We start from the raw sequence: 16,813 nt of genomic DNA on the forward strand, positions 1-16,813 counted from the left end.
TAGCTATGTCTGTAGAAAGGCCGTAGAGAGCACCTTAGTACTCACGCTGTGCTTCTGAAAATAGGATCCAATTGTTTAGTTCCTAGGCTTAAAAACAATTTTTATGAATCTGCCTTTGGAAGCATCAGAAGCAATGTAAGCATATATGCAGAGATGACAACCTTACATTAGTACAGTGTGGAATCATTTCACGTTTCAATTTCCTGAACAATTAACTGGTTTAGGAAGTGAAGTGAAAATTATTACTGTAATAAACAAAACTTCTTCACCTGGAGCACATTCAAGATTACTCTTAGCTATAAAGGAGTCTGGAAAAGACCACCAAAAATAGCATATAGTCCAGGAGTTAGGACAGTTACCTAGGGGACAGCATATGCAGGCTTATATACTTCCTAGTTTATACCAGGGAATTGAATCTGCATCTCCCACATCTGAACTGATTCCCCAAACCTCCATACTATACATACTGTACTAATTCCCGAAACCTCCATACAGCTATCAGCATGGAGCTCCTTCTTTTTCCCCTGTTGGAGTTGTTTTGCCTTGTGGAAATAGTGGTAAAAATGCATTCTGTAACTTTTAGGGTCAAAAATAGAATGATACTGTAGCTGAAGGAATAAAATACACATCCTGGGTTTTGGAGACCCCGATCTAAGATCTGACTCCTGTGAGTATTCGGTTATTTATACAAAGTGGAGCAGCTCCAATAGGAGGTATGAGGCTAAGAGAATTAGGGGGAAAAGGGACTACAGCCTGACTTTCCACATCCCAGGTGTCTCCTTGAATTTCTGCAGCTAGTAAAATTCTTCTTAAAATTAGAACATTTCTCAGTGGAAAAAACTGTATTGTTTTAAAAATGAAGAAGAGAGGTCCTGACCAGCTTGAGTTACAGAAGGATTTAACTGTATTAATTGCAAATGCCTTTGAAACCATTACAAAACATTTTAGTGTTTAGCATGGTGTTATGATTATGCACTTTCAATATTATTTTTTAAAATCTAAATTATGTTTTATGTGCCTGCTTACCAAGAAATAGATTTGATTGTGTATTCAAAGGTCCATTCTTTGTTTAAAGACCCCTAGGAATGTCAAAGGATTGTGTTCTTAAAATAATTTAGAGATCTTTATGCTACACTGCTTGGTACTCATGTGTAAAAACAAAATGATGAAACAGAAGATTGTTGGTTTTAGTAATATGCTTTAAAAAAGCAGATGAAAAGCGATATGGATTCTTCAAAGCTGGATTTGAACATAAAGATATGATGTTATAAAAATTTTTAGCAGTTACTGTGGTACTCAGAACAGCTTACAGCCTTTCATGTGTTTGCCAAAAATAATAATAATTTTTAAAATAATTTTTTAGTAATGACAACCAAAGAGATAACTCTTCTGTCAGGCTCAATAATATTCTGTATACTTGGTTTGATGCCCAGTTCGTGTACTGAGGATATAGTTCACGTGTTTACAGATGTGATTTCATATTTTCACATTTTTGAATCATGACCTTTTCAGAGCCTAGGATATTTACTGTGCTAAAGGGCATCTTAATGTAATATATTTACCATTGTTGAATACGTCTCTTCATCAAAACCAAATCTATAGTATTTTATTAAAGATAGTACAATACCTTTACAGTATTCAGCTTGAATTTTTCAAACTCTGGTAAGCAGGTGTTACCAAAATTGGTCAAAATCTCCTTCCTAACGCCACTGTAGCATTAAGAAGCAGACATTCTTTATTGCAGCACCAGATGCTGCAGGGATATCTCCAGCAGAGTTGTGCATGTCAAGTACAGAAAAGCTCCTGCTTTATATACTGTATTTTACATACATATTCATTGATTTTCCCAGAACGAACCATACATATAATAATAATTTCCTGGAGACCCATAACATGCCCTCCCCATTTTGTGCATGTGTTCTTCTGTCCCGGGGGTCCCTCTGGTGGTCTCTGGTGGTCCCAGATCCCAAAGTTTCCCGTTCAGTGAACTGGTGTTTCTTTCCAAAAAGGGAGCTGAGATAGCATACCCAGGCTGGTTCATTATTTTGTTAATGGCCAACATGATCCTACAGAATACATATTGTGCCATTCTGTAGACTACTGGTTTTGCAAAATAAGCATTGTGTTTTCCCACCAGTTGAGCAAATAGTTCTTCATCTGGCAACACATGGACAGCTATTTCCAGTATTGCTTCTGAAAAAGCAACACAATCTGCTTCTGCTGGCTCTGTTACATCCAGAGGGCTGGGTTGCTTTAGTCTACAGATTTTGTAGAAGTGTGTACATGGAAGGCAGTACATTTATGGAAGTTTGGTAGATGTACAGAAATAGCTTTTAAATAACTTCCTTCACCATGGCTCTGAATCTTTGTTATGGCATAAAGTAGTGAATGAATAAATGAATGGGGAAATAAAAATCCAGATATTTTTGAAAAGGTGAGTAAAAATAGCTAAAAGACGGTATGTTTTAACAGTTGCTTTGTGATATTGTTTTAAGTAGAAAAAAAGGTCAATTTGTTTTTCTTCTTTTGGTTTGTTGGGGTTTTTTTCCATACACTAAGGCAATTTCGTGATTCTCTTGGTCATGACATTTGATTACAACCAGCAGAGAGACAGTCCTCTTTCTCTTGCCCTTGTGCTTTTCCACTCTTAGGCCCTCCCTTTGTACTAGTACTAGAAATCATGTGGCTTGTTTATCTGGATGAAACCTTTTTTTTTCCCTGGTTGATTTCACAACATATGCTAGTGCCAGCACAAGGGAGAAACAGCTACAGTCTGTGTGGCCTGAAACTGAATTTGTGCCTTTCAGGTGTGGCCATAATTGGGTAAGTTTAAACAAATGATGAAATTCTTCTTTTAGAAAGAACTACTGAGAGCCACAGGATGCCTTGGTAGGTAGTTTGCCTGTTATTCCATCTCAGTAGTACTGCAAATAAGAGCAGCATTTGCATTCACCCATCCTAAATGACTCGCCTTGAGTATTTGCTCCGTGTAATGGACTTCATTTTAATAACAACAAACTGTTTAATCACAGTAGTTATTCCAGCAAATGGATGCGTAAATCTTTTATTATCTAGGTCTTCATAAAATGGTTCTGTTTAATCAAAACACTTTATTGGCCTGCAATGATGATTTATTTACGTAGTAGTTGAAGAAGTGAAAACAGAAAAGATGGTGTCCAAAATAATAATGCATCTGTTACACTATAGTTTCTAAAATTGCGATGCAAATCATACTGCTTCTAGTCCTTGAATGTTTAAGCAGCTAAAAATAGCTTTCAAGAGTGTGAGAATATTTATTTCCTGTGCTTAAATAACATGGTTACAACATGTTAATCAAAGAATTGATTTATAGTCAATATAGTAATGGTTGACTGTTTTCCAAAAAGTTTAATTCAAAATACATGAAAAATACTTGTTGTTCACTTCTACATATACCAAGCATATATATATATCTATATGTGTGTATATATATATATATATACACACATGTTAAATGAGAACTTATACGTGTAATTTGACAAGAATTGTAAAGCAATAGATTAGATTATTCTGTTTTGCTCAGGCTGGGTGCATGTTTTCTGGGGTTATTTCTTGTTCATTGTAAAATGGCAATATTTTTAAAAAGGTTTCTATTTTTTAAGAGATTTTTAATTCCCCACTGTATTAAAAGGAACTTCTATCTTTCAAGCTTATGCTTGAAATCTAGGCAAATTTCATGTAGAAAGCTAGGTGGCCTGTATTATTCTGTGGTTGCTTTTTCTTCCAAAAGGAATATTTGAAAGAGCAGCTGTCTTGTGAGAATTCTTCTGAAGATGGTGTTACCTCGAGCCAATGTCTGCCTTTGACGCTGAAGGGCAGAGAAGAGCAGCCTGTCTTCAACCCTTTCCAGGTGTACAGACAGTCTTATGCAAAACTATTCAATCAGGTTTGTGAAAATCTGAAACCTTGGTTATAGTATAATTTTACTTGTTGGTATTATTATGATCATGGTAATGACAAAGACTAAATGTATGAAAATGGACTTATTTATGTGTGTTCACATCTAATGAAGCAGAAAGGAATATTATTTTGTGGGAGTGTAATGAGGGTACCCTCTACAATATCATGATGTTCAAAAAGACATTACTGGCCTTTTCTTTGATTGGAATTATTGCATTCTTTGATTCGGAAATATTGCAAGAGCAATTTGCATTTACTTACACTTTCTGTGTTCAGTATACAGAGGGAAAGACCATAATGGCAATGACTTTTATTGCATCTGTACAATAGTACATAGGGTTAGTCTTAGTCCTTTGAAAAATCTTATCAGAACTCTAAGTTCACATTTATAATCTTCCTCATGGGACTTTCATAGATATGTTGAACAGTCAAGTAAAGAATGCTTTAGAAATACAAAGATTTTACTGAACAGTGAGACTATGTGGGTTAAAACACACACACAAAAGCGTAAATTTCTCTGGTTTTCTTTAAGTCATGCCTATAATATGTAAAGGATTACAATTTTCTTATAGAATTTAGTTTCATGATAATGGAACAGTTAAAGAAAAGAGATCTAGTTGCCTAAATCTCTGCTGGAGCACTCCATGACCACATCATTGCACAAAATGCTAAATAGTTTCTGATACCACTTTTAGACTGAAAAAAATCTCATGCCATTTTTTCTCATATATTCCTAATATATCACCAGCTTTTTTGATCCGAGCAGTCAAATCAAATAGTTGAAAAAATGTGATGCTGTGGTGACATGAAATTCGCTTTACAGACTTGTGTGGAAATGCATCCTTTTTCAGTGCAGCCCTGCTTATATGCAGTGTAATCTCTCCAGTTTCGATTATTTTGGTCTATTTAATCAGTTATATTGCTGTAAAATATACTTGTTTTTCTTACTTGTTTAATGAATGCTTAATCATTTTGTCGTGTTGCAATAGAAGTGTTAATATCCTGAAAAAAGAGACTATATATATACCAGTATATATACCAATATTGGCAGTCTTGAGGCTGCTCAAGACTTCTCACTCCAGAGAACTATGCTACTTTGAATCAGTAGAATAATAGAATAGCTTGAGTTGAAAGGGACCTTCCACTCAAGAATCACAGAACCACTGAATGGGTGAGAATGGAAGGAACCGCAGTGGGTCATCTGGTCCAACCTCCCTGCTCAAGCAGGGTCATCCTAGAGCACATGGGCAGAGAATATTTCCACATGGTTCTTGAGTATCTCCAGTGAGGGAGACTCAGCAGCCTCTTTGGGGTGTCTGTTCCAATGCTCAGCCAACTGTGTGATGAGCTGCATCAAAAGGAACGTGACCCACAGGTCAAGGGATTCTGCTCCTCTACTCCATTCTGGTGAGACCCAACCTGCAGTGCTGCATCCAGTTCTGGGGTCCTCAGCATAGGAAGGACGTGGAGCTGTTGGAGCCAGTCCAGAGGAGGAACAGCAAAATCACTAGAGGGATGGAGCACTTCTCCTATGAAGAAAGGCCAAGATAATTGCAGTTTTTTGGCCTGGAAAAGAGATGACTTTGGTGTGACCTAATTGCAGCTTTGCAGTACTTGCAGGAAACTCACAAGAAAGATGGAGAAGGACATTTTTGATGAGCATGTAGTGACAGGACAAAAGGGAGTGTATTCAAACTGACAGAGAGTAGCTTTAGCTTAGATATTAGAAAGAAATTATTCCTGGTGAGGGTGGCGAGGCAGTGGAAGAGGTTGCCCAGAGAAGCTGTGGTTGCCCCATCTGTTTTAAGTGTTCCAGGCTAGTCTGGGCAGAGCTCTGAGAAACCTAGTCTAGTGAAAGATGTACCTTGCCCATGGCAAGGGGTTGGAACATGGTGATCCCTTCAAAACTCAATCATTCTATAATTCTCTCCTCTGATTCTATTTCCAAGTTTAATGTTGTTATTAAATAGTTCAGTTCCCTTTACCATTAAATTGTACATTTATTTAGTGGTGTAGGACTGTCCATTTATAAAACTGATAAGTATAGCTGAATGTCTGCTTTCAAATGAAAATTATTGCCAGTGCCTGTAGAAGATGCCAGAGCACTGACGATGAACCTATTCTTATTCATTCACTTTCTGCTTTCTCAGTATTTTATTTTTTCTTGTTACCTTTATTTCCTCTTCATACTCTGTATTCCACCTTTGTTTTTCTACTTTACTTTAACATGCATGGCAAAGATGAGGGATAGGGAGTAAATTAAGTAAGGAGAAGGAAAGTGATAAAATATAGATGGAAGGAATAGGAAGGATTGCAGTGACTCTGCTCTCCCAGAGGAGCCGAGTGCTGACTGTAAGAAGAAAAAGATGTACTCCAAATTATACTTTACTATTATTTAGGTTTATTTCCATTGTTTTGACTCGCTTAAACATTTTTTTTACTACTCAGTGCTGTTTCAGTGTTACAACAATAACTTTGTACTTCTTTCCTCCCAAGAAGATCAAATTATAGTCACTACTTGACGATTGCTGACAGTGATAAGGAATATTATGCAATAGGATTTTCTGTTTTTTAAAAATAAGAATGTTGTGTATGGTCTTTTGTCTGCCCACTGATTATGTAGATTGCTTTTGTTTATTAAATAAGCAATGTGGAGTTATACTTGTTCATATTTTCTAGATTTAATGCTGTTTATAATACAGTGTTAAATCACTCTAATTATGATACAGGTTATTTCTTGAATTCCAGCTATACCAAATTTTTCATTACATAATTTTTGCTGACGGCAGACAATGCATATTGCTGTTACATAAAAAGTTACCAACTATTTTGCTTTTTGTACAAAGAATAAAGCTCTCAGACAAAGTAGCTGATCAGAATGCTATCAACAATTGGAAGAATAATGGTTAAAAAACCAGATTTTTTTTTTTTAAACAGTGGCTATGTCCGTAATTAATTAATTGCCATTTGATTGGAATAAAAAACTTCTTCTGTGGATACGATTGATATCATCTTTCTAACTCCTCATTCTAGACCACCCTATTTGGTTAGTATGTAGCTGCTGGAGCTTTAATGTACTGATCGTATTGATGCTGATTAATAACTAACTAGCTTCTTTCCATGTATCAACAGTCAGCCATTACTGAATGGAACTGGGATTGGTCAAGCTTGCTGCCAGGTTACTTGGGACTGAATCAGATGGCTTTCAGGGTGCTGCTGACACACAGGTAACAGGATTTTGGCAAAATCATCACATTTTCCTATTGTATTTTTGACATTGTAATAGTGAATACACAAAGATTTTAGTGGTGAAATTTGTAAAGCAAATCTGCATTTCTTTTTAAATACATAGTTTAAAATGTAGCAACATTTTTTTCTGTAGTATTTGATCCATACTCAGATGTCTCTCAATGCCTGTTTTGAGGTGTATAATTTGTTCTTACTGTCTGACACAGAAGTATATGAATATATGTTGATATTGCACTTAAATAATGCTTTGGAAAAAAATTAGTAACTTTTGCAAGCCTATACAGCTATGGGAAATTTCAGCACAGATTTTGGGCTATGTTTACTCAAGTTGCAAAGGAGCTTAAATGCAGCTGGGGACATGACAAGTGTAGCTAGAAATAGGAAGTGTTTCCTTAATAGTTTCCAATTAATCAAACTTATTCTCATATTTTATTGCCTTTTCACTTGCAAAATGTAACTTCTTAAATCAGAAACTGCAATTTATTAAATTCAGAAAAATTGAGATGGAATTTTTTTGGAGGCAATTTTGTGGATTGTTTGTTTGTTGTTTGTTTTTTGTTAATATTTGTCATTTGTGAAAACTGGAAAACTTACATTTTACATGCTAAACTGAGACATTCCCTTCTTAATTCTGAATCCTCCTGATGATACCTAATAAGACCCTATCAGTCAACTTTTGAACTGACTGTTCTGCTATCTAGAAACTAGAGTGACGATTTCAAAAGTGTGTGAATTTGCATGTCATAAAGGTTTTGGGTATTTTGTCTCATTTTCTCAATTTATAAGTAGCAGTTAGTCTTAAATATTTAACTCTTCCTTCATTTCATAGATAAAGTACTTTTACAGTCTGTTTTGAGTCTTCCGTCTTAATTTGGCTAAGATTATTTCTTTACCTACCTAAATTGTTCTTTTCCAAAAGTTTAATTGCACAAAAATTATGCCAGCAAAAATTTGTTATTCATTTCTCTTCTTGATGTCCTTTGTTACCCGTTACTAGACAGAATGTGAAACTTCACAGACTTTTTATGTTAAATGTCAGAGAAAATACAGTATTAATTTTTTTTCTTTGGTGGTTCTCCTGTTGATTGCTATCTCATGTCCTTCATTAAAAATTAAGTAGATTGTCCTTTTAAAAGAGACTCTTAGACTAAAACTGGATCTTGAACTTCGCTTCATGTTAGTGTCATCAATATGAGCCAAAGAAAGCAGAGGGCTGATGTGATTTGCAGAGGAAACATTTTGTGTGGACATTTCATATTCCCTGTTCCCTTAAAACACGTTTTATTTTTCTTTTGATCTCTTTATAGACGTTAAAAGAAATCATATGTATGCCTCCTCTGTCTTTCTCTGTATTTCTCATCTTTGCAGTATAATCTATTTCTTAAAAATGTAATTAATTCCCTAATTGTTGTCATCTTTCCTAATTTGAAAATGCCTTCGTTCATTGCCCTTCTACGTGGTAAGGAAATTCTCATCTAGAAGTGACATTATGCAAATAATTAATGATTAGAGCATGGATCTATTACTTCAACCACTCTGCAAACCACCATGTCATTTAGATCTACTGTGATCATAAAAAGTAGAATAGCTGATTCAGTATCTGCCATAGCAGCCAGTATTGACAAAACAACTTGTCTTCATCTGACTTTATTTTTATCATAGCTAAAGTGTGTCTGCTCATGCTTTCCAGCTGACTAGGACAATTCTAGCTGTTTTTGTGGCTACACAAACAAGCTTTGCAGTAAGACTCAGGTGAGCCCTATCTTTAGGTGATTCTTCATGATCCTTCCTAGAACTGCATAAATCAGCCTTAATTGTGCTCAAGATTTAATGTTCAAGCTGAATGAGTGTGTGATTATTTTGACCTCCCATTTATTTTGGACCTGAGATGAGTTAAACAAAATCATGGGCAGTACTTAAGCTGTTACAGAACCATCAGTTTATAAAGTGGAGCACCATAATATTTAAATTACTCCTTCCTTTGACACGTGCTAAAGCTTTCCCTGAATAGATATGTCTGTGCAGGCAAAAATATTTTCACCAGTTCACAGTGATGTTAGAATATTTCTTTCCTTCTTTTCATATTTCAAGAAAAAATACTGTCAGTTGCATATGAAGTTAAAAAAGCACAGTTTTCTTTTGAGGAAAAAAAAAAAGTGAAAATGCTTAGGGGACTCATTTACAAGAGAAAAGCTCCCCTAACCTAGTTAATGACTGAGTTAGGTGAGAGGGTGTTATGAGAGCAGTGTCCCAGGGCCAGCAAGTGTTAGGCAAATTAATTGGTTGGTGGTTAGGGGAAAGTAAAATACTTTCAGGACTGGTTAAAAAGGAAATGAATTGTTGTCTACCACTCATAGCTGGCTTCACACAATGATGGGAATCTAACCCGTGCATTCCTATGATCCTCAAAGTGTCCAGGAAATTTTTCAAATTAAAGATGTGGTGGTTGTAAGGCTCTGGAATCCTCTCACTGAGTCCCTCAAAGGGGCTTTCAGGGGTTTATATATGTACCCTGAGTTAGATGCAAGGAAGGAATACCAACAAGATACTCCTCAAGAGTCAAAACAACAAAAACTTAGCTGTCAAACTTGAGAAAATCAGGGAACTTTAGAAGAAGTCTAAAGCAACATTGAATCAATATAAAGTATTTGACAAAACATTAATTTAGCAAGCTCTAAGGCCATTCAATTTAACAAATTTCAACCCATCTGATTTTAGTTTACTCAGAAATAAATAATATGTATGTGTGTATATTATATATATACTATATACATATAGTTCAAACTGCAAGAATAAAAGTTAAAATGTATTTATCAATTATACTTTAAACAGTATCTTTTAATAATAAGACCATTAACATTCAACTAACTTATGAACTTGATTTACACAAGTTTAAAAAATATTCTACATAATTACACAGATACGTGCTGCCTTTCAAGTCTTGGACTCATTTGTTCAATATCAAATGGGGGTTCCTCAACTCTAATACATGTATTAAAGCAAGAAGTGAAATTGTTATTTAATTACCCATATCTCAACTTATAATTAGGGTCCTGCTCATAAAGTTACAATTGTTATTGTCTGGCGAAATCAGTCTGTTGAAAATCGGCAAGAAGTACTTAGCAGTAGGCAAAAAGCTGGTGTGCTGTCAACAGTGAGGCACAATTCCAGAGCACAGTACCATGCATTATCCTTCTTGTTTATGTACTCTCCTTTATAGAAAAGTTACATTTATCACTATTAATTTTCAGAGGAATATCTTGGCAACTTGTACGTTGTTAGAAGATATTGTTATTTTGCTGGGCTTTGAGATGTCACCTGCCTTCTGCAGTTGTGCAGGACTTTCAGGTGCACTGCATACCTTATGATAATGTAAAGATATTCCTGTCGCTATAAAGAGGAGGAAAAAAAGAGACATTTTTGTAACATGTGAAGCCATTATCCAATATTGCAGTTATTTGCAGTTCTGAAGAGGAATGGCTGGGATTCCTTCCTCTATACTTAGGGAGATTTCACTAAGAACTGGTGTCTGTGCAGGGACAAGTAGTAGCTGGGAGCTATAGGAACAGATAGAGAAGAAATCATGACTGGCAAAGCCAACAACAGTCAGGACCTTCAGAACAGAAAGCTTAACAACTTAATAACTAAGAGAGGAATGGGAATGTGTTATTTTTACCATAAGTGTGTCAGGTGAGAAATAGTAACAAGTTTGAAAAACTATAGAATTAAAACTAGTACTTGTTCAGGTGGATAAGAAATGCTATAAAAATGTCTAAACTGAAAATTAGAATTTGATTTCCAACAGATAAGCCAGTGTAGACCAAGAAGGACTTTTCAGAAAATGTTTATACAGTGATTTGAGCTTAAATAGTTTTGTGTTGGAAGAGGATAAACAAGTATCTAGTCAACTTTTGGTCATGTGTTGTTTTGATTGATATTCAGACCTGCCCAGCAGCTTCTGAAAGTCGAAAACATGGAGATGTTTATATATTGGCTTTCAGGAAACCATAAAAATTTAGTAAGTTTGTTTTTTACTAAAACTGGATAAAATCTGTAGACTTTCTAGTAGGCTTTGTTGCTACAGCTACAAGCCAAGTATAATGATGGTTGGTGAGAAGCTAGAGTGCCATTAATACTGCAGTAATCATCACCTGCTTGGGGTTACTATAAATGATGCCATTATAATGCATATGAGAACATTTGCTGCAAAATAGATACAAACTCTCAGATCCCTTGGAATACGGATTTTTTCATAACTGCATTCTTGTTCATGAACTGTTTACAAGTGGGTCTGTTTTTTTGGGAAAAACTATCATTAGCAGCAGAGTGCTGTCCTAGGATTGAGAAAACCTTGTACCTAGTGTCTCTTTATTATAAACTCCTTTCAACTGTACTGCCTTTTGCAAAATCCTTTGTTTATATAGTTGTGGCATTTTTTCCCTGTATTAGAGCTTGGGGATAAAATTGCGTGTTTTGACTTTGATTAAGCGTAATAAAACTGAAGTAAGAAAAACTTGTTTAGAATTTTGAATGATTGCAGGGCAAAATTTGCATAGCTCTTGTATATTCTAGTGAATACACAGACACCATCTGTTGAGAATGATAGCCATATGGTGAACTATTTATAGAAAATGTTTATATTCATTGTGTTGTTGATTATCTAGATATCCAGAAAACGCACTTTTAAAATCTAGTTTATCAACGCGTGGAAAAATTTATTATGTGGTTTTGAAACTGAAAAGAATGCCAACAAACTGCATGTGTTTTGTTATCTGTCAAAGATTTTTTATAAAACTTTACAAAAGCCTAAATCTGAGAAATGAGTGAAAAAAACTCCAGGGTATTAAAAGGTAGGAAGTTCTCTAACAATTTTCTTTGTAGAAGAAACAAATGATGGAAGAGCAGTTACTGACATGATGCCAAGACAGAGGGCTTATCTGCATGGCAGAGGGCAGCAGTCTTATATCTATTGTACTTCTAGGTATATTAATCTGTCTTCTAAACTGGAGATGCTCCCAGACCTTTGGTATCCAAATTTGCTGGATATTGGAAATTCATACCGTTGCTACAATTGTTAATGATGGTTGGTGAAGAGCTAGGATGCCATTAATATTGCAGTAATCATCACATGGTTAGTGTTACTATAAATGATGCCCTTATAATGCATATGATAACAGGCTTTCTAAAATGCATGTGAGGCTAGGAAAGGCAGTATCTCATTGCTCCTGTATCAAAAGAAGCAGGTGAAAGTTATTAATCCATTATTGTACATCTCTTGGTTAATCATGAAGTCAGGCTTAGACCCTCATGCTGGATGTACCAAAAAAAGCCAATGAGATTTTGTGGAAAATCTCACTTTGACCTTTCTGGGTAAGCAAGAATCCTGTTCCATAAATGAGTTGGTCAATAACAAGGTGTATGTTACATCTGTCACCACAAGGATTATCCCTTGTCTGTTTATCCTCTTCTGACATAGCTAATCAAACCATACTGTGACTTTAAAAAATCTGTCACAAATAGGCTTAGTTCCCTTGCCTGGCACTTTTAAAGCATTGGTGGCAGAGCATACATCAGTAAGCAAAGGGAACAGTGGTACACACTGTTTGACTGCCACTCAAGCCCCTATCATGTATACAGTTACAGCATGAATTTCACAAATAAATGAGGTTAAAGATGAAGCTCCCCATATGCAATACACTTTTCTGATTCTTATCAGTGTCTCTCTTCTGCAGATATATTGAATCATATGATAAAAAATACTCTCTGATGATAATCTCCAATAGAAGGTGCTAAGACCATAAGGATTGCCATATCCCATTTAACCTTAGTTAATATGAGCTACATTTTAATACTTGGGAGTCCTTTATGATGAGGCCTTTGCTAGCCTTGCAATAAAAATCAGGTTTCATGCTTATTGGATGCTTTTTTCTTTACTCAAACCTGGCTTCTAGAAAAAGTGAAAATAAAATGAATGAAAAAGAAGAGAGTATTGCTGGTACATCTTTTTGCATTGAAAAGTGTAGTAAGGACAGCGTGTTGGCTAGAGCAGAAACCTGTGATCCAAACCTCTTTCTTCTCATAATGTCTCACACTATTTTGGTTCCCCATTTAAATCACATTTGTCCACATTTTTATATCCTTTGATATGCTTTTATCTTGGTTTAGGAATGGTATTCCACAATTTAGTGCTCCTGCTGAGACTCTCCAAACCACTAAACCACTGCTTACTCCCTTCCCTTGCCTCCCCTGTGGTGCTATGGAGAGACGAATTGAAGGTACAAAACATAAGCATCATGGTTGAAATAATAATAATTTATTGGAAACAGCACTGAATGAAGAAAACAAGTAGTAACAGCAACAATACTAACAACAGAGGGTACAAGAAAGAGGCAAGCAATTCACATGGAAACCCCCTGACAAGAGATAATACCCAGCTTCTCCCTGCACCCCACTGACTCAGAAGAGAATCCTTTAACCATTCCCAGAAAACTACATGAGTGGGTATCGAGTAACCTCCAGGTCTCAGCCATGCCCCTTCCTGGCTAGTGCAAAAATTAGCTCTGTCCTACCCAGAACCAGGATAGCTTTGATGGGAATACTGCTAGCTATATTCAATGTATTGTGTTAATAACACACATAATAATTTGTGTATTTATTGTTAGGATTCATTGGTTTCTTTAAAGGTATGTATTTTTTCTTCATAACTAGGTATTTTTATGTGCTATAAATCATCACTTGGAAGTGTGGCACTTCAGCAGTTGCATCACTATATAATTAACCTGGTAATTGCTATCCTGTGACTTGGGTGGTTTTTCTTAAAAACAGATATTTCCTTTCATCTGTAAATAATTTGCCCTCCTTTCAACTCTGTCTCAAATCCTGTTCTGACTAGGGATTCTTAAGTGGAGATACTCATGTTCATCTTATCTATTCTTTTCTCTTTCCTCTTTCAGACCCCTATTGATCCAAGTTTTTATTAGTAATTGATACCTAGTTACATAGTGATTGTAAGTGTAGTGTGTTGTGTGTAATTGCTAAATGTATGAATGTGAATTAATGCATTCAAAGTACTGACTTCCCTGATTGTACACAGTGGCTTAGCTTCTTGTCTTATCTATAGACCCTCTTGCTACACCTGCAAGGAAAGAGGCTGCAGGACACAAGCGGACAAGCTAAAAGTCTGTCTTGTCTATCAAGGCATTGTTTCTTCCTTTTGCTGCTTTCAGATAAGGGATTTTTAATCGAAGTTTTAGTAATGTAGGGTAATTCAATTTCCATACAGGGATCTCAATTTCTTTGTAAACTGTAATGAGCTGAGACATGCAAGTCCCCTGTAAGGTAGAGGGGGAAGTATTAATATCAGAGTTAAACAGATGGAAAATCTGGTCATGCAAGTCACTTTTAAGGTTTGTTCTACACTGCAAAGTAAAGAGCAGAACCTTGTTCTTTTGACTAAATTTAAGATACAAAGCTACCACATGGTAGCTGATCTGTGGTGGCTGTTGCTATGCTCAGTTCCTTTGTGGCAACAAAGGAGAGGTGACTCAACTTTAATGAGGCCTTTGAATCACCTTGCCTTAATTTTAGGAAGTGGTAGTCCCATTAGTTTCTCTCTGAAGGAGATGGGAAAGACTGTGTGCTTTCTCCTGACCTTGAAATATTCACTGTTGCAACAACAAAGCAAGTATGTGGTGGTGGCCACAGTGTGGACCCCAGACCTTTGCAGCTGTAAGTGTTGTCTCTTAGACCTATGGCTTTCCTAAAGTTACTGACTTCACTCGTGGCTTTCCTGGATTTCTTCTGTCCTGCCAGGCTCCCACTGCTTAAGAAAGGATGACAAGTCCTAGAGGTCTTATTGCTTCTTCCCTACGTCCAGTTGTTAATGTCAAACTGACCTCAGAAGTTTTACAATCACGATGTAGCTACAGTGAAGTTGGTCAGTTTTGCATGAACTCCTAATAGGTTTTGTGAAGTGAGTAGTATGTTTAAAATCTTCCTATACACAGTGATTTGGGTGTTTCTGACGCTGGCTGATTTGACCCAGAAAAACTTTTTGATTGGGATTTTTCTTCCCCTCTTAACTTCTTTCTAGGGTCTAACAACAAAATTTAGTCTTTAGTGAAAAGTGGGAAACCATTGTGCATATTGCCTCACGTATGAAATAGGGAATTAAGATTTGTCATTCTGATCATTGACACTGGAAAATGTCACTGAAGAAAGCTTTTTTATGTTAGTCTTTTGATTGACAGGTTATGACAAAACTGCATTCATGTTGCTTGAATACATCTTTTGTCTAGTTTTACATGCTTTTTGACTTGTCTAGAAAATGACATATTAAGGTTTTCATTAGCCTTAACCAGGTGTGATTTTCTTTATGGAAGATACCTTGGTAGGACTACAGTTGAAGGCGAGTAAACCGGTGATACTTAGAAATGCCACAGCCCTTCTTCAGATGGTAGTGGGGAATTGAAAGACTCATTAATCAACAGCCAAGTCACAGATGTGATGTCTTTTCTGCAACAACCAACAGACTGTGAAAGTCACATCCAACATGTAAAACTGTTAAACAAGGCACATCTACAAACATTCTTAAACTTTTGTCTTTCCATTTTACTCGAAAAACACAACTCTTCTCAAGTTTTCACTATTGATTTCCTTTATTTTAAACAAAAGTATTTGTTTTTTTCCAAGCAATGCTATTTAGTTAGGAAACAAAAGTAAGCACTGACACTGTTTTCACCGTTTGTTCATTTTAATACAACATATTCATTTAAATGGAAACACAGTTTATGATTAATGTAAAGGGTTTTAATATTATAAATTTTTGTACATAAAAAATGTGCACGGAGGTTTTGGCAGAAAAAAAAATTAATACAGGGATTTTCAGCATATAAATGACTGACTATTTTCTTCATGATATTCCAGTACTGTCCCCTACTACAAAAATCATCTGGAACAAAGATTCAGTTGTTCTGTAGGGCTGCAATGTAGACAGTCATAAAATGCTTAAAGTGAAGTTACTTCAAAGATTTTATTAGTGAATCAGCCTGCACTGAATTTTTCACCTGCACTGATGGGAAAACCCCATAATAAGAAGCCAAAGAATGAAATCACTGCACAATTTTTCCACATCGTGCTTCTTTAAACTTTCTGGATCCCCTGGAATGAGGGAGTCTAGTCAGAAGTCTTATACCTCCTCATCAGTTTTTTTTTTTTTCCCCTCAAATTGTCTTTAAATTGGTATTATTCCCCATGGATAAAAATTAATTTTACTCTGTCAAAGAGTATGAATTTGTTAGAACTTTTGTATTTGCTGACTCCTTGGTGTCCCTAATTTTCATATTTTTCCAAAAATAAATGTTCAGTATAATAAAAATTATTCTTTAAAATCTGAGGCAGATGAGAAGTTTCCCACTGTCATCTGGGATGAGTAATTTCTTAATAGCCATAGTCTGATCTTGTTTGCCTCTTTAGAACATCTGTCTTACTTTTGATCTTCATATCCAGAAATGGATTTTAATTTGCAATCCACATTCTTCACTTTTTTTTTTTATTCCCAGGATTGCCAGTTGCAAAGTTATTTTAGTCTTATTCAATTTAACTAAATTGAACTGTATGTAAGTAT

At 35.7% G+C, this 16,813-nt stretch overlaps 1 protein-coding gene across 1 annotated transcript in view; it reads left to right on the forward strand.

The window, feature by feature from the left end:
• The window catches only part of KIAA0825 (KIAA0825 ortholog), a 231,488-nt gene that overhangs the window by 118,983 nt on the left and 95,692 nt on the right, over nt 1-16,813 (forward strand). The window contains 2 exon segments of the mRNA XM_039695659.1: nt 3,770-3,925; nt 7,072-7,166. Coding sequence (XP_039551593.1) covers nt 3,770-3,925; nt 7,072-7,166 — 251 coding nt within the window.

Source organism: Passer montanus, unplaced genomic scaffold (assembly GCF_014805655.1).
Source record: "Passer montanus isolate IOZ18808 unplaced genomic scaffold, ASM1480565v1 scaffold91, whole genome shotgun sequence".
NCBI lineage: Eukaryota > Metazoa > Chordata > Aves > Passeriformes > Passeridae > Passer > Passer montanus.